The sequence below is a fragment of the Falco punctatus genome (genome assembly GCF_963210335.1).
Source record: "Falco punctatus genome assembly, chromosome: 14".
In the NCBI taxonomy this organism is placed as follows: Eukaryota; Metazoa; Chordata; class Aves; order Falconiformes; family Falconidae; genus Falco; species Falco punctatus.
In genome coordinates this window covers 3,082,504-3,108,439 of record NC_137594.1, presented here as the reverse complement: position 1 = coordinate 3,108,439, position 25,936 = coordinate 3,082,504, and the positions used below count along the sequence as shown (strand labels likewise).

Here is a 25,936-nt window from a genome sequence, read left to right as displayed (position 1 = left end):
GCAGGACAGAGAAGTGAGGATATGTGAGAGCAACAGCTCTGCAGACACCAAGGCCAGTGCAGAAGGAGGCCGGAGGGGCTCCAGGCGCCGGAGCAGAGATTCCCTCGCAGCCCGTGGTGAAGCCCACTGTGAGGCAGGCTGTGCCTCCAGCCCATGGAGGTCCATGGTGGAGCAGATACCCACCTGCAGCCCACGGATGGCCCCGCACCAGAGCAGCGGGATGCCTGAAGGAGGCTGTGACTCCGTGGGAAGCCCACGCTGGAGCAGACTCCTGGCAGGACCTGTGGCCCTATGGACAGGATTCCACACCAGAGCAGGTTTGCTGGCAGGACCTGAGACCCTGTGGGGAGCAGTGCTGGAGCAGGCTGTGCCTGAAGGACCGCACCCCACGGAAGGGACCCCATGCTGGAGCCGTTCATGAAGAACTGCAGCGCATGGGAAGGACTCATGTTGGAATAGTTCATGGAGAATTGTCTCCCGTGGGAGGGACCCCACGCTGGAGCAGGGGAAGAGTGTGAGGAGCCCTCCCCATGAGGAGGAAGGAGCAGCAGACAGCGTGTGACGAACTGACCACAGCCCCGTTCCCTGTCCCCCTGCAATGCTGGCAGGGAGGAGGTTGAGAATTCAGGAGTAAAGTTGAGCCTGGGAAGAAGGGAGGGGGAGGGGGACGCTGTTTTAAGATTTAGTTTTTATTTTGCATTTTCCTACTCTGATTTGATGGGGAAATCAGCTTAACTTATTACCAAAGTTAAATCTGTTTTGCCCACAACGGTAATCAGTGAATGGTCTCTCCCTGCCCTTACCTCAACTCACAAGCCTTTTGTTACATGTTCTATTCTCCCCTGCTCAGCTGAGGAGGGGAAGTAATAGCGTGGCTTTGGTGGGCACCTGGTATCCAGCCAGAGTCAACCCACCACAGGAGAATTCTGAAATCCCAAAGATTTTCTTTTGTGAAACAGAAGAGCAGTGATCAAAATGTCCCAGAGAACGGGAATTTCAAAATGTTGTTTTAATTCCCTCCCACATACAAACCAAAAAAATCCCTAAAATATCTTTTTAGTTTTTCCTGAAACTGCCTGTGCAGGCCAGAGCTTCTCCCACAGTTATGCAAGAAGCCTGGAGACCCTCCACTCCATCTCAGACTATTCCAGGACCAACGGGGAGGTGTCAACACAGACAATGTTGTGAGCTAGAAATGATTCTCTAACAAAAAGTATAGCCCAACCTTCCTCCAGAGCTCTGCCAGTTTCACAGCCAGCTCCCACCCCCCAGTGTTTCACTGTGTCAGAGCTATCATTTATATTACCTCCAAAATCAAGTCAGCTGGAGCTGAGAACCATGACTCCTTACAACCTTTGGCTAACCAAAAGGCTTTGCTCAGCAAAGCAGATACAGCCTCATCTTTTCAGGCTGTAAAATGGAGTGTGAGAAGGGGACAGAACTGCTGTGCAGTGTACAGTCTGCTGCAGCAACAAGCACCTACTTCCCCATTTTCCTTTGCAGAGTGCAGCAATGAGGAATTCTGTCTGCATGTGCGATGGCCCATCTTCCTTCTCTAGCACACAGACAAAAAAAGGAGAACATAATTCCCCTAATATTCACTTGCAACTGCCGTTTCCTTCACCCTAGCCCCCTTCTTTTTAAGCTAGAGTCACAGCACACAAATGCACTTAGCTACTCCTGGGAAGAAGAAATATTTGAATCAACCCAAAGCAAACACTGGGACATAGTGCTTTTCATTAAAAGGGAAATTCTGTTCCAGGCTTGGAGTTTTTTCGTCTGTTATTCAAAGAAAGAGAGGATTTGCATTCACAGTCCTGCAGCATCACTTCCAGCACAGCCCTCCTAGCTGTAGAAGTAGCTTACCTTCCTCCTTGCCTGCACCTTCAGTCTTCAGCAAGAACATATCTGTATGCAAGGTGCCTTTGTCAACGTCTTTCTTAATTCTCTGCAAAGAAAGGAAAGACCAGGATGCTCAGTTAAACAGTTTCAGTCGCCCAAAACAGAGGAGGTCCAACTTTTCAAGGCCTAGAAAAGTCGCTCGTGCCAGAATAACAGTATGTGCCATTCTGAACTCACCATCCCACAGATAAACCTAATCTCAGCCTGACTCTGTACATTCCTGTGCTGAAAATACAAGCACTGTGACTGAGCAAGCAGAAGCCAAGCCGATAGTCACACTGTGGCTCTGGAGCATCAGTCAGCTCAAAACCATAGTGTTCAAACCAGGGCTACTTCCTGGGATGAGCCAAAACCAATTTCTGCCTGTGACAACCAGGAAAGGCTCTCCAGGCTGCAACACAGATTGTGGGACTCATGGCTGTATGAAGACTACGGGATGCAGTTTAAGGGCAGGAATTTTGGCACCTAGAGAAGAGAAATAATTGTCACAAGGGATTAAAACTGATTTTTTGTGGGAGGAAAGGAAGCACCAAGAAAATGACACCCAAGGTCCTGCCTTTTACTCTGCCACAGACAGTACCAGATGCTCTCAAGGGACTAATTTTACATCTGTGCCTCTGCTTCTCTAGCTGTAAAAGACAGCAGGTACCCACTCCACCAAAGTGGCACACGATAACTTTCCACGGGGCTTGCAAGGCCCTCTGGGATTCTGCCCTTGAATGCTGAGAAGAAGCTCTGAGTGTCTGTGCTGTATCATTCACAAGGCCCAAGTTTCAGTAAAGATCTGTGACTAGCACGCAGACTTTCAGTCCCTGCCACCCGCCCATCTCCATCCCACTACAGGAGAAGCAGAGGTGACAGCTCGCTATCAGCGCCACAGCCCGACTGCAGCTGTTATTTTTAGCATTTGGGGCCCCACAGAGCCTTGAGCAACAGTTTTTTCTCCTAAACAGAAATGGAACAGAAGCCCCACTCCCACCCCTACTAAAGGCAACAGCAAGACACCAGCAAGAGCAGGACCAAGCCTCAGCTGAGGCAATTAACTGCATAATTTTAAATGTGATTTTCCCTTGCTCCTTTCACCGTAAGCCCCTGTACCCCAGTGCCCATAGCAACATGCAGCATTTGAAAGCAGCGCTATGCAACACCACTGTAGGAGGTCTTTTAATAATGTCATTATCCATCCATCCTTAATGCAGAGCTCCTACTTGCTTGTAATTCCCTTCCTCCTGGGGGTGATGGCATTGCTGGGCTGTGTAACTGCTTCCAAGATGCAGGCAGTGGATCCCAGCAGAAGCTGGATCCAGTCCTCAGGAAGACAGGCAGGACTTGGGTGCCCCTGAGAGCACAACAGCACAGCGTTGTCCTGTTCTTGCTGCATATCTGTACCCAACCTTGTGCCTTGCACTTGACAGGTTTTGTTATTGCAGGGTATGCTGTGTTGTTACTGCATGGTCTGGTACCCAATTTGTAGGAATAGTACTCAATTCTTAGAAAGGCAGAAGAGAGGAAAGTGTGTTTGAGGCATTGCACAACAACGCTGTAACTTGGATGATGCTGAGAAGCCCTGGGGAAGGCCGATAATGAAGTGCTGGAGGAAACAGGAGAACTCTGCTCACAGTGCAGCAAAAAGGAAGCTTCAGTTAACTTAAGGACCAGGTTATGCCTAGTCCTTGGGAAATTTTTTAGTTTGGGGCTGTGGATCACGTCATCTTGCTCTCCTCATGAACCTAGGCATGCCCATTAGCAAACTGAAAGACACACACTCTTCAACACAAGATGTCTACACTGGAAAGATCCTCTTCTATGCAACCACTTCAATGGAGTCAGCAATCGCACTATTCCACCTACTGTCCTCAAGCAACAGAAGGTCAGGCACAGAGAGAGACAGGAAGCTTGTAGGAACAAGTATTATTGACATCCTATTTTCTGAATAAGAGGTTATATAGTGACAACTTCTTCAGCCACTGCCAGTTCTCCAGCACATCGACAACAAGTGAGACAAGTTTCTGCATAAATGAGAGTTCTGAGGCATAGCTAAAGGAGCTCTGGTGTTGGGAGACACGGTAGGATGGGCTGCGAGCTGCCCACTTTCAACAGAACCTTGAGTAGGAAGGGAAAGAAAACCTTCTCCCAGAAAGGTGCTGTAAGTATCAAGCACACCAATTCATAGCCTGGTGGTGCATGTATTTTGCCATCTACAGCAGTAGCTCTCAAGTTCAAAGAGCTGTGAGTCACTGTGCCGAGCAAGTGCCACGCTCTGGCAATGTCATACTTCCCTGTCTCTGTCGCACAAGTCTAGAGCAGAAGTCACCAGTGAGCTGCAGGCTGCAGACAGCTGAGATGCGGCCGCCTTTTCAATCTGTCCCTTACCTTAAACACCCTTCCAAGCCTCACGAGCAAACGGCTGTCAGGGATGGATGGGCAGAGGAGAGGAAGGGAGGGAGAGACGGGCAGGAGGCTTCACACCTTATAGGACTGAAGTGCAGCCCAGAGACTGCAAAGTGCCTGCCTGCTAGCAGTAACAGAAATGGTGGTTGTTTCCTCCCCAGTCTCAGGCAGGCTGCACTTTGGCTTTAAATGCTAGACAGAGCACAGATTCATACACACAGGGGACACAAGTGTGGAGGAGCACAGTAAGATGTGTGCTGTCTGCACAAAAGGAGGGGAAATAACAAATACTGAGAGCGCAGTTGGCTTCACCGTCGTACAACCTGCACAGAATAACTGCATTACTTTTCTCCTGAAAACCACACATCTCCCTGTAGTAAACATGCTGCGTATACATGACAAAGCTTCTTGGGCTGAGAAAACCCCAATGAGGTGGAGTGGGAGTTAGTTATTTGTTGTCAAAGAGATTCATGTTTTCACCAGCTCACACTGGCTCAAAAGCAGACTGCTACTGGAGAGATCAATCCCCTCGCACCCAGGACACCTGCTTGCCCTGAACAAATCGCTCCACCAGTCACAAGAGACTCCTGTTTGCCCCACTGTCCTTCTTCCCTTCAAGTTCCAGGTGTTTGCTTTCAAGCACAAAACTGGCTTGGATATCCACAGCCTACTGTTTACACATACAGGTACATTAGCAAGTTACAAGAGCTTTACAGGCATTAGCTAAGAAACCCCTAGCTCCACTGACAGCAAGATGCCTGTTTATCCCCCTTCAAAGAGCAAGAAAACCAAGGCATGGAGAGCCGTTCTTCAGAAAGGGAATCAGGATTCCCTGTGTATAAAGTGCTAAATGTGTCTGATAAAAAGAGATTAACAATGGCAAAATACATCGAATTAGCAGAGGCCCTTAGTAGGCAGAACTACAGAGGGAACCAGTCCTATCAGATCTAGCAATTCAGGCAAATGCTCCAGCCCTGCCACAAGCAACCTCCCAGCAGAATCCAATTCAGCTTTGCAAAGCTTGCCACTAAAAAAAAAATCATCCCAAACCCTAAAAAATAACCCAACATGCTAGTCTGCTTTGGCACCCAAAAGCCAGCCCTCCCATGGCTTGTAGGCTGCTTGCACCTGCAAGGTAGAGCAGTGTTAGCCTCCAACACCTCCCGGCTGCATTCGTCGTGCCAGTCAGGCACAGTGCGCTCACGTTGCCTAGCAATAGAGAGGTCTTGCTGCTTCATACAGCCAAAAATGCAGCTTGCTGCAGCAAGCCCCATCCCCAGCATGAGAAACGGGCGAGGACATCTTTTAAGATCAGCAGGAGAGCCAGTCTGAGCACCTTGTGGGATTCTGAGGTACGCTTTAGGCAGAGCTGACAACGCCCACAACATCCCCTTCTGTAAGGGCTTGCTGAAGTTGCCTTTGTCGTTTCAAGGCTGAAGATGAAACAGATGAACACAGGGACACCATAGTGCTAAGGATCATGAATTTTAAAATATCAAGACACACCCCTGTTAATTTGTGCACCACCTCAAGTTAAGTCACACTCAGGGTTATAAACCTCCTTTTTCAACACCTGCATCCTGGTGGTTCACTTGGTCAGCAAAATCTAGTGGCTGGCACAGGCAGCAGGATGTCTACGTACCAAGGTTCTCATCCTGGCTCAGTATAAAAGCACTGGAGGGCCTTAGACAAGTCACTTGATCTTTTCTGCCTCTGTTTCCCCAACCACGAGAGATACTTTCTTACCCAGGACACATGAAGGAAATTCAGCAACACAGCCTGGACTTGACAGACATTACTGAAAACTCACCCTCCACACTCAGTTCTGCATGCAAGTCCAGAAAAATCAAAGCAGGGACTAAACCTCTCTGCTTCTGCCTTCCCAGCTCCCAATGCCTGCTGACCTGAGGACAGGCAAACTGATCACTTGAGCAGGGCAACATCCTGGCAGCAAACTGACAGCGTTGCTCAGGCTTTATAGAGCCTCAGCACCCAGCTGGGTACAGAGATGCCTACAATTCCACCCATAACCATGAGCCTCCTGGACTCATTTCTTTTTGACCTAGGCAACACGCATTATACTACATCGCACAGCTGTTCTGGTACAGTACTTCAAAGCAGATTTAGACGGGCTAAGGAGAGCACAGGATGTAATCACAGAATCATAGAACAGTTTTGGTTGGAAGGGACTTTCAAAGAACATCTAATTTCAAGCCCCCTGCCATGGGCAGGGGGACCTTCCACTAGACCAGGTTGTTCAAAGCCCCATCCAACCTGGCCTGGGACACTTCCAGGGATGGGGCACCCACAGCTTCTCTGGGCAGCCTGTGCCAGCACCTCACTGCCCTCATAGTAAAGAATTTCTTCCTTACTATCTTTCGGCTTAAAGCCGTTCCCCCCTTGTCCTATCACTACATGCCCTTGTAAAAAGTCCCTCCAGCTTTCTTGTTAGCCCCTTTAGGTACTGGAAGGCTGCTACAAGGTCTCCCCAGAGCCTTCTCTTCTCCAGGCTGAACAACCCCAGCTCTCTCAGCCTGTCTTCATTGGAGTTGTATGCACCAGAACTGCCCACCACAGGAAAGCAGCCTTGCCACATCACAAATCTCTAGCCATGCAACAGACATACCATGTTGGTATTAAAACAGAGGAGCTATTATGATTTCTGCTTCCCTTCCCTTCAAACCAATTCACACCATATACAGGCCTAATAGCAGCTCTAGCCTCAGGAGACTTCTACAGAAACGTGCACCTTTTTTACAGCACATGTGCAACTCTGTCCTGCCTCTTATTAGAAGAGAAGTCTCTATACGACTGTGAATGGCATTTTTCTTGGACATTTGCCTGGCTGCATATGCAAAAATGTCTTCATAAGGCAAAAACGTCTTCATAGCACTCCTGAAAGTACCATCCGCCTCTAATTGGAGACAATGAATACATCTTCTCCAGCTCCCATTACATATTGTTTCCTCCACCATCTACCTCTTCTTTCTCCCAAGAGTACCCCAACCAGTGACTCTAAGGGGAGTACACAAGCCAAATGCATTTTCTTCACTTCGACGTAAACCCAGAGAGACTCAGCTCCACCACCGGCTGTAAGCAAAGATGGAATGAGAGTTAAATAGCCACACATTAATGAAGTTGTGCTTCTCCTAGAAGGGCTTAATCTTGCTGAATTAAATTTTCAGGGGCATGCTAAAGGTTTGTTGCCTTTGCATCTCAAGAAAGATACAGAGAGAATTCTGTCCAGTGCTTTGGTCAATTTGTAGCTCAGCTGCACCATTCCTGCCTGAAAGTTCACTTGTGCTACAGAATACACAAGCAAAGTCTCTGTTAGGAATGGCACAGCAGAGAGAAGCAGACTTAGCTCTCTTTATTACAAAGAAAGCAGATTCGTAACAAGAGTGGTTATTTTAATCTAAAAGCTGTTCTCCAAGCTGGAAAGGAACTGCACCCAGCTCTTATGCTTGCCCAGTGCCCTGCATAAAGGCTGAGGGCAGCTTTGCATTACCCCATCCCTTCTACTGTAATTTTATTAGCTCTAAGCCAGAGCAGTGTGACACAGCCCACCCTCGTAAAGTCGTATAGAATCAACTGCAAACACTTGTCAACTTTTATATTTCCATGGGGCTCAGTGCGCACTTGAAACCCAGCTGCTTTCAGTAGCCACGAGATCCACATCTAGCATAGCATGCAGGCTCATGCTTCCTTCCCACCCTCAAGCGTGAGGAAACAGGACAGAGAAAGGAAGAGGACAAAGCCCTTTCGGGCAGAAAATGCCTCTGTATTGTTACTGCTATTTAATCAAATGCACATCTGATGAAATAAGAGCCCTAAGCGCAGGCCGCGAGGAGGCACAAATGCTTCTAAATATATAGACAGACTATCTTCCCTTTCCCTGCTTTTCTTCTTTGTGCATTTATTCACGTTAGAATAACAACGCGTCCTTCTCCCCCAGCAATGCACTGCTGGAAGCAATGCCTTTCCACTGAGACAGCAGCAGCAGGATCCGGGTCTTCTGTCTGCATTTGCAACATTAAAAGCTTTTGCAGGAGCCTTTTGCTCAATGAAATATTTACTTCCTCCTGCCCAGCATGGAGACAGGGATACTTGGTCAACGAGGACATATGGTCTAAAGGCTATCCAGTATAAATTACCATGATTAACAAAGCAAGCAGCAGAGCAGAGGAAGCCTGGTGCTCATCAGAAGTCTTCCTTAGCTTATTGAGTTTGCTAACTAGTGCTGCTCCCTTAACCCTTTCACTGATGTAAGAAAATACAAGCCTCCTGGCAACTGCTGCTTTTAACCTGCAAGTACTGGAACACAGATGAGTACTACTTGAGAATGCTTTAAGTTGGCAGTAACCACCATTGCCAAAAAATGTCATTTCTCCCAGCTGCTTATTCCTACCTCTGTGATACCACCTTCTTACATTAGATTAGCAGGGAGAATAAAAAACATATTTTAACCAAGATAAGCTCATCAAACAGCACACAAAAGGCACAACTGGAAGGTGCCTCCTTTGGCAGTAGCACTGCAAACCAGTTCCTGTGTACTAACAATCCAAGGGCACAACTATACATTTGCTCCAAGCTGGCATAACCACAGGCTAACACACACTCTCATTACCAGTGTTTTTTGGACATCTGGCAGCTGCCTGACACGTGGAAACACTGTCAGTCAAGCAGCAGGAAATAAAGTGACAAGATCACTAAATCTTGCACTGGAGACAAGGCTTGCGAAGGAGCAGAGGGAAGCAGCAGTGCAGAGATCTGTGTTGCTCTCCCAGGCTGGAAGCCTGCTGCCCTCTCCAAGTAGGGCTACGCAGCCAATACAGGCCAAGACCATTCCATCAGCCCCACTTATGCAACCTGAGTTTGTCACATTTTAGTTTTCACTTTAGCCCCTTAGTTCTTCCATCAACTATTCTGTTTAGAATCTAGGAAGTAACTGCCCTGCCTTACCACAAAAACTCTCCTACCTGTTTGGAGTAGCCTCCATAGATGATTATGCTGCCCTCAGGACTGGCAGCCATTTGACACCCAGATCTTGGAGCAGGCCCGATCCCCGATGGAGCCAGCTTGCTCCAGGTGAAGGAGTCCAGGTTGAAGGCATACACATCGTTGTAATAGATGTAATCTCTAGAGAGAACAAATTGGCACATCAAAGATTTTTTAATAGTCACCATTTAAGACAGCATAAAATATCATCTCAGGAACTGCACCAGGAACCTCTGAAGAGGTACAGCACCTTATTCAGCTTCTTGCATTTATGACTTTTCTCCTTCTGTAGCAATGCACGGAAGATTTGTTCCAGTGAGGATTATTATTTCAGTGCAACAATTTGCATTTGACAACACTCCTTTAAGCAAGGCCTCTCTGGTTTTTTTTTTACCCATGTCATTCCTTACTACAACAGAGGTTTCATTAACTTATTGGAGTTAACATGGTCCAAGGTAACTTAAACCGGAACAGAAAAGATCAAAACAGGTTAGAGCTACGTCTGTCTAGGAGGGTGGGAAAAATATACATATGCCCTCTCCTCTTCCTACTGGCCAGCTCACAAACTGCTAGCAGAAAACGCTCTGCACAGGTTAAACTCCCAAGGACACAGCCAAAGTGAGGGAGGGCTTTGCAGCTTGCCTTGTGCTCCCAGGGACCGTGGTTATGCCACTTACTGTTTCTGAGACAATATGTAGCTCCACTCTCTTCACAGTCCCCATGTGTAACTCTGACCTCATGTAGTACGTGAGAGCCTACTGAGAAGATGCTTCCAGGAAGACAGAGCTCTTTGACAAGATTCAGAGGCCAAAAGTGATGTATTGAGCTTTAGCTACAAGGATGAGTAGCTACTTCAGTGATCAGCTAAGTGGTACAAAGGTTTCTCAAACACTTGAAGACTTTACATCAACATCACTTGTCTTTCTAACATAGTCCAGTTCAGTAATAGTACTGCTGAGGATAATCCTTCCATTAAAGCTCATCTTTCTGTTACTGGTGAAACTGTAAAAACAGAGGATTCGATACCACCAGCCACCCTGCAATCCCACCTTGCACTCTCATGGAAACCTCCAAAGATGATCAGCTGTCTTTTGCAAGCAACCATTCGATGTCCGCTTCGTCCAGAGGGACCTCCTGATGCCCTGAAATGCAAAGAAATTCCACTGATCAGCAAAATTTCCTCTCTTGTTAATGTGTCAGTCCATTTTTGTTGAAGTCATTTCAGCTGGGCTGACTGAGTTCAGCTTCTGTTCTCCTGAAATGGGAGACCACAGGGAACTTTGTTGTCTTAATACATATGTATGCTTTTCTCCAGAACAGTGTGTGTGCTCTTCCTGTAACTCTTAGTATTTGCCACACAGGCATTTTGCAGGAACAATTTTATTCCTAGTGATAAGCCGTTTAGTCTCCAACGGCACCCTAAGTCTTGAAGTCTTTTCTGCTATGACTCAGGAGCTAATTTTTCAGGAGTGTTTAACGAATAGCAGTTAACTCCCACAACTGTAGGTAAGACACTCCAGACAGATGCTTTCTCCAAGTACCAAGTAAGAGCCAGAGACTGGCTCTGACATCCACTCTCCTGCAGTCTCAGGAAATCACATGTCCATAGCATCTCCGCTCATCCACCTGCAGTTAAGATATGACATCAAACTAGTGAGAAGACTTTGTAAATTACTTGGATTTCCTCAAGAACAAAAGCACTGCAACAAAACAAGTCATCGTTATTATCTTACACATTAAAAAGCAGCTATGCATCACTGTTCTGCTCTTCCAAGCCTTCTTGACCTTTCAGTTAAATGCGCTACTCCCATTTCCAGGAACAAGCAACAACACCCCATCTGTCACATTCAAAAGCTTCACGCAAAGTCAGGCAGCTGGCAACAACATTCCTGAGAGGCAATGAAGAAGCACCTTCCTTCATGTTCACCAACAGACTGAGCACCATATGAGAGAGAACAAAAACAGCTCCAAGAACTCTTAAAACAAAGGCAACTTTAGGCCAAACTGCAGAGGAAACAGCATTTTGCTTTGTGTGTTCTCTGCCCCCATGGACTAATCAATCACATTTTCACTCTCGCTGTGGAGTTTCCCAAAGTGCACACAGTGAGCACCACTGAACTCAGCAAGACTTCTCAAATAGGCAGTGTTAACATGTGTTAAGTGGTTGCAGAATCAGGGCCTAAATAAGTATGAAACCTGCTCACTGTTAAAAACAACAGCAAAACCTAAACCCACAACCCTACTGCTACACTTTAACTGACAGCAGGTGGCTGTAAAGTGTGGTGATAGGTTTCTGTGGAGAGAGAAAATGAGGGCCCTTATTTACCATCAGAAATTACAATCTCACACCAGTCATAATGAAAAACTCCAAGCAAGACAGCAGTGCTTGGTTGAGACTGAATTAATATCTATTGCTTGGACTTTTTATTCTAACAGAGAGTATGGTTTTCTAGGAGTTTACTGCATTTTTAAGTACCACCCTACAGAAGAGCACCTGTAGTATTAATTTCACCAAGATCTGAAATCACTATTTTCTCTTCCGTAACAAAGCTCCCACATTACTATTCCAAAGGATGACACCTTTAAATTTTTTTTTTTAAAGGAAAGAAGGAACCGAAAATCTACAAACATTAACAATCCTGTTCTCAGAAAGCATCTGCCTTGCTTCTCAAACAGGTTTCCTCCAAGTCAAAACTCAATTCCAAACAATGAAAAGTTTATTCATTGATGTGTGTGTTCTAATAAACAAGCTCCCACAAATGTACAATTAACTCAAAGTCACAAAAAAACTCCTCCAGTCAGGGGCTGGGTTGGAATTCAATGAAGCCTCACTGCCACCAGCATCACCTGCTCTCAATCATAAGGCTGTGCTCTCCTTCCTTTAGACTAGCAACACAAGCTACAAGAACAGGTTCCAAGAGGCCTCACCCTGCACAGTACTGTATCACCTCAGCTTCCCTGGCCTCAACATCACACATTGCAGGAATCAGCTATAAAGGAAAGTTTATAGCCTTTGATGTAAGGACATGCCCTCCTAAACTTGCAACAGCTGCTCTTCGAAAGTATTTTTACACGGAGCTATTCAGACAAAGTCCTTTGTCCCCAGTCTCCAAACACAACACTGGAAAAACCAAATGGCACAGCAAAGCAGGACTAGCAGTAATGTCTAACCCTGCTGCCACTCCAGAAGGCACTTGCTGCAAGCTCCAAGACTTGCTTCCCAAATGTGAACTGCCTCCTTTTACCTGTATCACTGCTCACAGTCCAAAACAAGCATTTTGGAAATGGTTTCACAGACTTTATGATTAATACTCTACTTCATGGGGTTGACACCAGAAAGCAGACATGTGGGAGGGAGCTGTAAATTCTCCAGACTTTTTTTAAAAATAGATTCAAATATAAGTCTGGAAAAGGACTGGCTCTACACATGTACAGCATGAGTCTGATCAGAACTGCTCCATAAGGAATTTGCTTTTGCTTGTGGAGTTACTTTGGGACTTATAGTAACATAACAGGCCTGAATTCAGCCCCCAGATTCAAGAAGTACTTACATGTCACCCTGGCTACAGACCGCCTAAGCAAATTACCTTTTCATTCATTCCTTCATCCAGAGGATGCTCAGATGAATCTCGTAACCTTTCCATAACAATAAAAGTGATGATGCATAGCATATCCCATCAAAGGGGCATTTCAGGACAAAGCACTTTTATCCTCCAGTACTCGGGGCAGGTGAAGCCCAGGACTTCAGTGTTCAGTTTTAAGTCTTACACCTGTGAATGCAAACAAGCCTTCTGTCCAGCGGCACACACAGCATACCCACGTGCTCATACGCTCAGTTAGGAAGCACACCAGTGAAGGAATATGCAATTGCCACAAGGCACAAAATCCTCAAATCAAATTCCTTGCAAGGACTATCAACAGTTGTACATCTGGATCCTAATCTACCGAAAAACAAGCTCACAGGGCTTCTGGGCTGACAGAGGAAGTCTACTCAACAGCACACCAAAATACCCTTCTTTTCTTCAAGCACCAACACACTTTTCTACTTTATGTCGCAGGACCTGATCCTTCTGGTGACAGGTAGCACATGAGCAAGAAGAGCCATCAGTCAGAAACAAACCTATGCTGAAAGGCATCCTATACTGCAGTGACTGCTCCAGTTCTCTCTGTAAACAGCGTTAAACACACTTGTGAAATGCTACCCTGAAATATTTATAGCACCACATCTCACAAAACTGTTATGGGAAGTTATCATTAACATTCCAGTATTAAAGGGAAGGGAGTTATATAGGCTCAAAAGAATGACAAAGAACTACACAGAAGAGGGATCTGCCAGTTCCCAAGCACAACCCCAAAGCATGATGCTCCTTGTTCTCTTTGAGAAAGAGTGCACTGGGCCACGCAAAGCTGAATAAGAATGTTCTCTCTAGGAAGAAATGAGGCAATTAGGTTAAAATATTACTTAGCTCTAAGGCAGAGTAACAAACAGTTCATGCGCTAAGGCAACCTTGTGCATTACACACACAATAAGCTGGTTCCAGTAAGTCAAAGTCAGTTGCTGGCAAGTCTTCTAATGGGCTGGGATTTGTTCTGTTTGGACCATCTTTGTGCATGCAAAATGCAAGTAAATATAGCAATTTTTAACTCTGTCAAGCAGATTGGCACCACTGTGCTCTGTGTGAGGAGATAATGGAGATCCACTTCCCCAGCAGCCTTTGCAGACACTGCACAGGGATGTTATTCACAGGGAAGAGTCATTCAAGGTCTTCTCTTCAAAAGTGTTTTATAGCCAAGCCTCTTATGGCACTAAGATGGTCTGTGGCATGAACTGTAGGCCATGAAGGACAACGTAATTGTCCAAAATATAAGCTGTGGCGCTAGAATACCTAGATTTCCTAGAACTGCAAGTTCAGATCACAGCAGGGTCAGCTTAGCTATTCAGTCCATGCAAACCAAATACATTTAAAATCACCTGAAACAGGGTACGTGGTTCTTCCCATGTGGAACAGAAACAGAAACTTTGTCTCTTATACAGTCATTTCTTAATGAATAATTATGTTCCTCTATTATTTGCACCAAAATGACATCTTCCAAACCCAACTGAGTTTACCCAGTGCTGGTCTGTACCCCACATACCTATCACCAGGCATTTATTCAGGTAACACTGCTACCACATCAGACACATGAAATTATTGCTTGGCCTCCTATGTGAAGGCTTGTTACACCAGTTATACCACCGCAACCCACCAAATCCACACAATCTGCCCCCTCCACTTAAGTCTTCCCAAACATGTTCACCCTCCCAATACCACTAGTCCCCTAGCTGACCCCCACTGTCACCAGTCATCCCAGCTGGTTAATGACAATCCACAATAAGCAAGTGCTTGACTTCAGACAGCCGTGAGAAAACTATGTAGAAAAATGACAGCAGCAATAGAGTTCCCTGGCAACAAAAGCAAAATACTGAAGGAAGGGAAATGCAGCACATGTTATGATCATAGTTTTAAAAGAAGCAGAAAAATTCCTCGTACAACTCAGTCCTCCATGCCCTTTCCTCTTCCCCTTTCTATGCAGACTGTAATCAAGATGCCATATGGAAAAGCAAAGAGGCAGCAGAAACTTATTTTCACACTCAGTCAGGTTAGCATTAAAACAAAGACATCCCCTCCCAGCCTTCTCTGCCAGATGCCTCATCAATGCAGTTCTTGGAGCTCTGCCCAAGGATGGGGAGGAAATGTATGTTGTTTCACATGAACACTAAGACCAGGACACTGTCATTTTCAAAATTCCAGCAAGGCTGAAAGACAGACTACCACCCAAACACATCAGGAAGCTCCAACTGAGTAGATCCTGTATAGGGCGGGGAGAAAGAAAAGATCACCTCTTCAGGGCACTTTGAACCATGTAATTTATGATGCTCACTTAGTAGATAAGAGGATAGATGTTTTCTAAGAAACACTGAAGATCAGTGTCTCCAAACGCATCGTCCCACTGTGTCAGGGCAGCCAAGGTGACATGTGACAACCAATACCTGGGAATGGAGGGCAGCTCTAGGCAGCTTGAAGAACATCATACCTAGAACTTGCTCCCTCAGTGGGACCAGGCACTCACCTTGCCAATCCGGCTCCCTCCCCACTAACTGTAACAACCCATCTAACCAGAATCTCTTGCCATGGTTTTAGTTCGCTTGGGGCATCCTGTGACTCACAGCACATGTAAACATCATGCTCAGCTCCAGGGAGGGAACAGGTTATTTTGCAGTATAAGTTACACTCAGCATCCTCAAGGCTGCTCTCCCTCATGGGATAAGATACAGGACGAGCAGAACCTCATAACCACCTCATTTCCTCTTCCCAGGCAGGTCAGGTACTGCAGCATTTCTTTTGGGAGTGGAAAACCCTAAATCAGCTCTACAGCAAAGCATCTACAAACCCACAAGAGAACAATTTGCGCCATCGGTGGTGGAGCTAATGAAGCCTCATCCTGATTCTCCAATGGCTCACAAAAAAACAGTCTCCCGCCCTCACTCTCTCTGCAGCTGGGTATTAACACTGCTGTCTGGTGAGGACTTTCTCAACCAAGAGTTTGGTTGAAATGTCAACCCCTTCTCTCAGCAGGGACTCTATGGCGAGCATCACTTCCTCCCCCTCGCCTGCTTACATGAAACCGGTAGGGATGTAATGCATTTGAGTTCATCCCCTTTATTTGGCTGAGACTGAGCAAGGGATTCAGAAGTTATTTCGGGGGAGCTGGGTAGGGGTACAGTCACAGTCATTACGTCAGCTTCTTCCTAACAACAATAGGCAGATCAGCCTGCACACTGACAGGTCTTTTTAATCCCTGCACCTCTTAAAGAGCCCTCCATCATACTGAAGGGTTTCTCTCACCCTCAATGACAAGCAGGGCTCACTACAGTAAACCTGGCTTCCTATAACATTACAAATTAAAGCTGTTATTAGGTTAACACTGTCAGGTCTGGAGCCAAGAACCACAATGATGGACAGGAACCAGCCACTTACAAATTGAAGAGTTATCCCTCAGCCTCCCAGAGCTACTCAAAAGGACGATCCCTGGATTCTTGCAGAGCAGTCAGCTGCCAGATCCTGTGCTGTGAGGCATCCTTCTAACCCAGCCGGTTTTGGACTCCTTGGGATTTTGTGCTTTGGCTGTATATGCCCCCCCTTCCACACCAGAGTCACTTCAGTGCTACATTAACATCAGTAAAATTAGACCTTCACATTTTCCCCTTGTCAAGCAATGTCAATGCAACCATTTCACAGGGAGTGGGAAAAAGGCAGACAGGCACGATGACTCACTGTGTGGCCTCAGGCATGTGCCAAGGCAGAGCCAGAGTATCCATCTCTGTACAGCTCAGTCCTAACCCACCCTCTTAATTACTGTGCAAGAAGAGACAGATGCAGATAACAGGCACCCACACCCTGTAAGCAGGGCGAAAAGTGAACGACCTAGGCAGATTCAAGGCTTCCCACCTGAAAGAAGGACACAGAGCTCATAACCACGACCTCCATGAGTCAAACAGATCAGCAGTGCTCAAAAGCTGCTGCTTTCCCCAGTGCCGCTTCAAAGGTCAGCTGCACAAGAAGTCACAGCACAGCTTTGGGTGGACTGGAATAATCTTACCGTCAAGACAATCCCAAGGTCCAAGAGAAAGTTTGTGTCAAAGTCAGAACCAAAGCCACATGTCCTGCCTCTCAGTTCACTGGATGACCCACCAGACCCCTTCTTTTCTGATGCATATATAAACATAAGCAGCAAAGCCAAGAAGCCAAAGGTAAAGGAAATATTAGCAGAGGACTTTAGGCCAGATCCACATAAGGTACGTAGACACTTTAACTCCTATCAAAAACTACTAGGGCTTTTGGCACCATCTGCTTTGACAGGCCTGAATTATTGGCTTGTTTATCCCAAGGGATCTTGAAGCAGCAAATGTCAATTACCAGGAGCACAGCTGGCTCTGTGGATAGATACAAGCTGTCTTCTCAAGCAATGGTAAAATTGAGAGATCCTTGTACTGGTCTTGTACAACCCAGTCAGGAGGAGCCCAGACAGATGGAACAAGAAGTACCGTTTTGATGCTGGACGTCATCTACACCCACCATGTTTGGGGAGGACGGAGTGCTTTTCATCATACTCCTTCCTTCAGTTAAAGTAACACCCAAGCAAACCCATGCTCCAAAAAATCACATACTAAATAAAACAGCTTTGGCCTCAATAGAGTTGGAACACATCTCTCATTTCCACTTCGTTTTGGTGGCTGTCCTCTCCACCATTCTAGGGCAGGCACCTCTGTACTCAAGGGAGAGATGGGCAGACAGCTGGGAAATCACAGCACTATGCCAGGAATCAAACTTAGATGACACTGGCACAGTTTCTCCTGAGGTCAACACCACTGACTTCAGAACACATCACAGAATCATAAAATACCAGTTGGAAGGGACCTCAAGAATCATCTGGTTCGACCTTTCTTGGCAAAAACACAGTGTAGTCAAGATGGCCCATCACTTACTTGATCTGCTCCCAGGTCTTGGTAGACAAATGCAGGACCCAGAGATCCTTGTAATGATAGAACTGTTCCCCATTGGGAGATGCAAACTCCCCGCCAAATATCCACAGCTGCCCACCGGCTGTGGGCACCACTGCTGCCTGCCAGAAGAAGGAAGAGCTGGATCAGACAAGGGTTCAGAAACCAGTGACAGGAGAACTTTCAATCAGATGTGCAACTGTATCCAAATACCAGAGAGCAGACAAGTGGCAGTGGCTGCTGCCGCCCTGCTTGACAATAGCAGCTCTCTGGGGCTGAAAGATGAGGAATGGCCGAAGGATGAGGAATTTCAAAAGCAGGTTACTCATTGTTTAGCACACCTTTCCTATTGCAAAGGAAAGCTGGCCAAGGAGCAGGGCTTTTCTGACCTCCTAGCATCTTGAATTCCAGTTCTACAAATTCAACGTTCCTTGGGAACCATCTTGGGATTTAGTTTAACCACAATTGTTCAGACCTCTCTGTCCACAAAAAGGAAACCTCCCCACAACTAAGGCTCAGCAACATTTCACCCATCCTTTAGTCACATAAATAGCATCCTGCAGAAGACATACTGAGGCTGGTGAACCCTAAGCCATGGGAGGAACAGGGGTGCTTCCTGCCTCCAAGACACATCTAACATCCCAGCACCACGCAGGCACAGTGATGCAAGGAAAAGTCTTTTGGAAAAAGCCATTAACAGTGCACAACTGCCCTTTGCAGTTTTTGTAGATTATAAAACAACAAGCAGTAAAGAAGTCAAGCTGCAGTACAAGTCCAAACCTGGCACCTCCCAAGACATGAAAAGCACTACTGCTCACTCTGAAGAAAAAACACCAACCAACACCACTCAACCAAAAAACCCACCCCAAACACAGAAGGAAATGCACAGAATTTGGACAAGAGCAGACTGGTGCTGCTTTAATTAGGGCAAGTAACAGAGAGAAGAATATCAAAGGGGTTTGTGGTTTTTTTTGTTTTGTTTTGGTGGTTTGTTTTCTTTTGGACAGAGCAGCACTAAAACACTGTTGCAATGCAAGCTGACAGCTGAAAGCAGGGAAAGAAGAGCAAGACTCTACTTCATTAAAATTATCTGTGTAAGCACTAAGAAAGAAGGAAGGAATCCCAAAAAGGAAACTATGTGACTATGCAAATTTCTTCTTGACTAGGACCTCTTTGGTTATTTACACTATAAATAAATTCTTCCACACGTGTTTTTTCCAGGGTACACATTACAGATTAACATTGGGATAATGATCTCTTTCTTCAGAAGGGCTTCATTACCTGCTAATCTTTCCCAAAAAACAACAAAGATTTTTAGCATCAGATGCACGACTGTGATGCAACGTAAACCAGCCTATATATGCAACGATTAAACACATGAGAAAATATCGGGGGGGGGGGAAGCAGGATTTGTGGGAACATGAAGTTACCTAAACAAAGGGGACACATGCCTGATTTTCATGGGTATCTAAGCATTTAAAAGTTTAAAGGGAAGGTATATGCAACGGCCTGCTCATACTTGTGTGTGACCTTTTGAAAAGCTGGCTTGAAATTCATTACATAGCCAAACCTTTTCCTTAAACAACTGACAACACCCATCCATAGCTATTCTCGCCTCAGCTCTGTTGAACTGATGGAATGAAGCCAGTGTAATTCAAACAGAGCATCATGTGTCAGAGACCAGAGATGACAAATAAGACTGAAAACATGCACATACAAACCCACAGACAAGCTTCTGTTTATTTTTAATGCATATTCTGCATTAGCTCAAAGTCACAAGGAAGACAAAGACCAGCCAACTAACAAGGCTGAACTGCCTCCTGTGCAACTCTAATTCTTAGACAGAAAACTTATTGTTGAAGCAGGACTCCTCAGCTATGTTTCTGATTTTATTTTTGTTGCAATCCAGGTGCTCCCTGATGCACAGTCTGCCCGCTCAGTTCAGATTCAGCTGCTAGACAGCCATCTGCTGGCTACCAACACCAGCAAGCACCTCTCAACTCCACACCCGCAAAGCAATCCCTGTTTGCCTAGGGAAACAAACATTCAGATTTATGGTCTCCTCCTGGAATTTGGCCTCTGAAGTCAAGGTCCATTTTAAGCACCACAAGGTAGCCCAAAAATCAAGTCAGAACCTTTCAATTCAAGAAAGGACACACACCTCAGAGCAAGACTGATATGTAGACATAGTATAACAAAGGTCCATGAACCTAACCAGGGTACTGGATCTTACCAGAAAGCTCTGAAGAGCTTTGGCCGTAGGTAGGAAAATAACATTTGCATCCTGTATGGCAGCTTTTGAAATGTACCAGTGACCCAGCCACTTGCTGCAACAGGTAAGATAATCTATCAGACAGCTGGTGAGGGCCACAGACCTGCAAAAAATACAAGTCTTTGGTCCAGTTCCTAATGTGCAGGTGTTCACATAAATAAAGAGAACAAACACAAATCCTTCACTATCACAACCAGTCAGTCACCTTAATAATACAGGCACCAGAGAGGTGAATTCTTGGGGAGTGTCATGATATTCCAGGGCAAACTTAGACAACTTTGTCTATTGCTCTTAATGACAAAAGAAAAGCAGCCCATCTGCCAAGGAAAAAAAAAAAAAAAATCACAACCCAAAGGCAGGACACACGCAGTCAGTGCTAGCGGTCCATCATGTTGTACAGTTGGGACCCTTGGCAAAGCTCAACTGCTACATGCTAGTAGGGACACCCTACAGTAACAGGTCTTTCACACTGCCAGAGCAGCATTATCTGTAATGCCCATAGATGTAGGCCTGTGGGCATTAAGGAAACAATCATGCACAGCAACTCTGCCATTCATAGCACTTTGATCAAATTCAAAGTTGTACCCTGACCAGCATTTTGAAAATTCAGTGCCACCCTGGGATTATGGATGATTGAGCTGGTCCCTATGTAATACAGCAAAGGGTTCATCTGCAGAAGAAAAGCCTCCCCCATGAGTCCTGCTAGGCCAAGAGATACAATCCCAAATCTTCATTCCACACTGAAAAGTTTCCAGAGGCCACCCAGTGATCAGAGAACACAAGCACCTTGGACAGGCTTGGACAGGCCCCCTCAGCAGAAGAGGTGAAGTGAAATGATTGGCAGCCCCTTACAAGGAGAATGAAAAGTCAGAAACTCTTGGGGCAGTGGGAATCAACTCACATCCATCTTTACCGCAGAATTAGAACAATTCCAACTGCTGCTCTGGCACCCAGTACTTTACCTGGTGAGCACATCGCCTTGGTGGTGGGTTGGGGATCTCTACTTTAGACCAGCTGTTCTTCCGGATGTTGTAAACATACAGTTCATTATACAGGTATGTCTGTTAGAAAGGAAGAGAAAATACACATCACCACAGCTTTCCATTGGACAGGGTCAGTCTGTCCAAGCACGGGCACCCCTGGATGTTGCCTGTGAGTATGGGGGAGAAGGAGCACAGGACCAGCTTTGCAAAGTAACAGCTCACCTGCCTCATCAGGCAGGGAAGGAGGACGACCACCTCCTCCACTAGCCTGCGAGTCAGGAACTTTTTCAGAGTGATCCACTAGACTGGACTGTTCTTTCCCAAACCCTTGGTTAAGCCTACGATAGCGTGAGATATGAGGACTTAAGTAGTTGGAGCTTAACGTAGATATGCAGGTTAAAGTTGCCCAAACTGCTGCTAAACTCCAGGGACTGGAACAGCGTAAGGTAGGGAAGCAAGAAGAATCAGTTTAACACATCACACTGTGTAATCCTAAGGCTGCCAAATATCATTGGAACGCTTGAGTTTAAGCTACAGTACATAAAACTTCTTAGGGTCACAAAGACCTGTTTGTCTCCAGCAACACAAGAAACATTTGAAGCTTGCAGAAATTCAGTAACAAGAATGCCCACCTACAAATACTTGCTACTGTACAGATCTCCAGGGCAGGCAATGCCTTGCCAGCAGCAAAACTGCAGAAGTACCTTGTTTTTACAGATGGAAGATAGATATTCTTCAATAGTTACCAAAAATGAGGAGCAGATATGGCTACAATTAAGTCTGGAAAAATTATGAAGCCCTGAAATATTGATGCCAAGACAATCACTCTGACTCCTTAATGGGCTCTAACATGTCTCCTTCCTGCCAACTGTTCAGGCATGAGACAGTATCACGGCAGAATTAAAAGGCTATTTTGCTCTCATTCAGGAACAAATACATATTTTATGACTGCTGCCTTGAATTTCACTTCAAATGAGACTCATGCAAATTACAGTAAAAGGCAGGGAGTGGGTAGAATAAAGAAGAAAAAATTAAAGTATACATTACTTTTTGGCCATTGAAATATTCACCTCCAAAAAGGATCAATTCATCTTTCTCAGGGTGAGCAGACAGGGAGCCATTGAGCCTGCAAAACAAAGAGGGATGTCCAAAACAGCAGATGTGTAAGGGTTGTGCAAAACTCAGAAGCTTGAAGCCTTTAACTCAGCTAGCACTAGCACCTCTGCCCCCTAGCCACAAAGGTCTCTCCATCATCTGCCAAATTACTAGCCTGCGATACTCACCCCAGGGCTAGAAACTTCTCAAAGAAATTAACTTCTTTAAAACTTTCAACAAGATTAATTTGACACGGTCTGAAATCTTCTCCTATTTTAAGAACACACGTTACATTGTCATTTAACACGCTTTTTGACGTGAGCTCTTTAATTTTAATGCTGGTGTGTCAAGAACAAAAATTAAGTTTTATGAGGGCACATAACTATGGGTAGAACTGGGCTGTCTCGTGTCAACTTATCTGCGTCATTATGCTGCAGTCATCACTGGTCACTGCTCACCTATGTACCACCAGTGTTTTGCACCATCCGGAGATAGACCCCGACTACTCCCAAGGAAGAACTAAGTGACCACCGTTAACACCCTTGTGAGATTGAAAGTAATGTACTGACCTCTCCCACTACATCGAGCAGAAAACAGATATCACAGAGAAAGGCATTTATTTAACAAGCCACAGGAAACAGAAATACAGAACCTACAAGTCTGTGGACCCCAAGTTACACTAGATAAAGTGTCTTGTATCTCATGGCATATCCTTTTGCCTCTTAAGCCCCTTCAGCTTTCTAGCCCAAACCCAAAACTTCCTCCTAACTTTTCTTTTTCCTCAAAGCTCTGTAATCTAACCCTGCTTTGCCTCCTTTGTGCTGATGGGATGATTAAAAAACAGATTTTAAGGGAAAAAGAAAAACTTTTGGTCCTTTTTTTCACCAGGTATTCAATATACAAGATATTTCTGAAGTCCAGATATAAGCCGTGCCTTCCACTTTCAGGAAATAACTTCACATAAATAAATTTCATTTAAGAGCACCATCAACTGCTGTATAAGTGAGAGCCAAAGCCTCACAAAATCTCTTACCTGGGTGAGGGGGATGGGCAGGATGACTCAATTACTTGGGTCTTTTTAGCATCTAAACTCTGGAATTCTGCTATCAGGGCTTCAAGATCCTCCTGAAAATAAAAAGCCAGACTTGAGTTCCTTGACATGCTCAGAGCCACCTGCACACCATATGAAAACAGCACCCACCCGCACAATTTCCCTTTTTTTTAAAAAAAAAAAATCGTCTGCTTAGGTTCCCCTCGTTCCAACTACAATAAATGGATGCTGACTATTTCCACATATGCCTTAAAGATTGGTCTCCCCTAAAACACTAACAAGCAAAGTGCATTTAGTGCATGCCTGCTTTTCCTGCAGCAGAAACACTGCACAAATAAGCAAATAAATGTAAATCATTTAACAAAGTGATGAGCATCTATATGCTCCAATCCAGCCGGTCCTCTTCTGTGTCTGCAATGGAAAAACACCTACATGGAACTGACAACTCTTTTCTATTCCCAGCTCATACTTTAACTGGAGAGAGACCTGCACATATTTTTATTCCCTTTCAACTTCCGTCAATGAAAAACAAAAACTGCCTCCACAACTGCACATACACCGAGTTGCAAGGGCAGATGCAGGACTGCAGCTAAGGGGGGGTTCAGATCCAAGGTCTCTCCTACAACCCCTGTTGTTCACCACCCCCCTTCAGTTACGTTCTGAAGGTCTGGTCAAAGTAGAGATTTCCAAAATCTACGGATTTTGCCTCTGCAGCGTGCAGCCGGTATACATGTACACAGGCACGTTCCTGTTGACACCACGTTTTGACCAGGGAAAGGTAGCCCGTTTAAGGCCTAAATACAAGCACCCGGTCTAGTCAGAGAAACAAACATTTTCCTTTGCTTTTAAGGGCAGAAGAAAAGGGTGGGGGAAATGGAAAGCAAGAATGACCCTTAAATCGCATTTTTTTTGTCCTCCTTTTACACCTGCTATCACACACTGCTCCAGCTTTTCACAGATACATGCAAGTCTTCCCGGTGGCAGCTTTCCTGTCACCCCTTACCCTCTCTGCCCCCTTTCCCAGGGCCCTCGCACCCAGGCGGCACAGGCCGGCCCCAGGGGGCTGAACCACGCTACAGCCCCTCGCGTCTGGAGACGCTCCTTTGCCATCAGGCCGAAATACCCCTGTCTCCGACCCACTCCTCCGACCCCCACCTCCACCGCCGCTTTTCCCTTCAGGCCTCGTTCCAGAAAACGCCTCGAGACCCACAGAGAGCCCCAAGGGAGGCCCAGGCCTCGCGGGCCGGGGCAACCGGAGCCCCCCGCTGCCGTCCCTCACCTCTTCTTTCTTGGCTCTGCGGGACACCTTCTTCTCCATCTTCGCGGCCGTCTTCTCGGCTCCCTTCCCCTTCTTTTCCCGCTTCCCCTTCTTCCCCATGGCTGAAAGGCCGAGCTAGGCCGCGACAGCAGCACCGCGCTCGCCGCGCCGCGCTGGCCGCCCCGGGCGCACCGCGAGACGGGCAGCGGCGCCCGCTTCGGCCCGGCACTTTCAGGCTGCGGCCCGCCTCCTGCCCGAGCGGCCTGGCCGCGGGTGCCCCCTATCGGACCAGCGGACTCAGCGCGACAGACAGCAGCGAGGCGCGGCTCCCGCCCTTTTCCCGCCCGCGGCTCCCTGCTGGGGTCGGGGCTGAGGGAGGCGGTGGCTGGCCCGGCCCGGCCCGGCCCCGTGAGCCCCTGCTGGGCCGGAGAGGGGCCCCAGCGCGGCTCCCCACGCTGCCTGCTACCTGCCCTCAGCGTTCAGACCTTGCTTTGACATACGCTGCTATTTATCCTGCCCTGAGGAGGCCGTTGAACCCACAAAATGGCCCCCCTCCCCTCACACAAAATGGCCCCTCCTGAGGAAGCACAGGGCCTAGGGGTCACCTGAAGGCATGAACTAGGCCTTGTGCAAGAATAAAAAAGAACCATGGGCTGAATACTTCAGGGGTAGGGGGGCTGTGCAAGTGTTTCATTTCAGCTGCCAAATTTTGAAAATGGGGTTTATCTGGGCTAATCCTAGAGAGCTGAGGTGTTGGGAGAGCTGGAGAGAATATGGTGGGTGCTGTGAGGTGATGCTAGGCAGCTGCTTTTTTCCCTTGATGGTAGGGAAGGAATAATAATTATTTGGGGTTTATGTGGTATTTCACACAGATAGTGAGCCCAGGTAACACCTCTGGGAGAACCCCTCTCTGAACACCTAACCAGTGTGTATGCTGTAAATAGGAGTTGAACTACATCTTTTAGCTGTTTCCTTTCATCCCCCTGCACTTCAAAATTGCCTTTGTGATTGTTTTTCACTCCTGGAGAAGGGGTACAATCATTATATTTTTAACTGAATTCCCACAAAAACCAGCATTGCCTGGAAGCAGGGTGATTTTCATTGCTGCCCAACCCACTGCCTAACCCAAAACCAGCAAGGATATCATCCACTGAAGGTGCAGCTCAGTGCCCACCAAGTTAACCCAAACAGCCAGTACGTGCTGTGGAAATTGCGGGATGAATCCTATGCTTTGAACATCCACCTACAATTGAACCTCAGATCTTGGAAACACAGCCCCAAAGCCCAGGGGGAAAAGCTGGGAAAATATTTTGAGGCTGCAGACAACATACATCCCAACCAGCATTTTGTTTGTCTGGTGGTTCTGAAAACAATGTAGTTACATCTAAAGCTGCAGCACGTTGATGTTTACGTGCAGGAAGCAAACAGAAAACTGTGGAGAGAC

The 25,936-nt window shown here is 46.3% G+C and overlaps 1 protein-coding gene across 5 annotated transcripts in view; it reads right to left on the bottom strand.

The window, feature by feature from the left end:
* The window catches only part of KLHDC4 (kelch domain containing 4), a 30,163-nt gene extending 5,340 nt beyond the window's left edge, over nucleotides 1–24,823 (bottom strand). Inside the window, exons 1-8 of one of the 5 annotated variants that reach the window (XM_080410649.1) lie at nucleotides 24,514–24,823; nucleotides 23,217–23,308; nucleotides 22,136–22,214; nucleotides 21,068–21,166; nucleotides 17,819–17,955; nucleotides 10,341–10,433; nucleotides 9,273–9,432; nucleotides 1,867–1,948 (exon numbers count right to left, since the gene is read on the bottom strand). In XM_080410649.1, the coding sequence (XP_080266775.1) occupies nucleotides 1,867–1,948; nucleotides 9,273–9,432; nucleotides 10,341–10,433; nucleotides 17,819–17,955; nucleotides 21,068–21,166; nucleotides 22,136–22,214; nucleotides 23,217–23,308; nucleotides 24,514–24,612 (841 nt within the window). In that variant the 5' untranslated portion in view covers nucleotides 24,613–24,823. Of the gene's footprint in view, nucleotides 1–1,866; nucleotides 1,949–9,272; nucleotides 9,433–10,340; nucleotides 10,434–16,932; nucleotides 17,019–17,818; nucleotides 17,956–20,066; nucleotides 20,209–21,067; nucleotides 21,167–22,135; nucleotides 22,215–23,216; nucleotides 23,309–24,513 lie in introns of those variants that run through there. The other 4 variants (XM_080410648.1, XM_080410652.1, XM_080410650.1 and 1 more) reach the window with 4 other exon arrangements.
* Nucleotides 24,824–25,936: the final 1,113 nt, after the last annotated feature.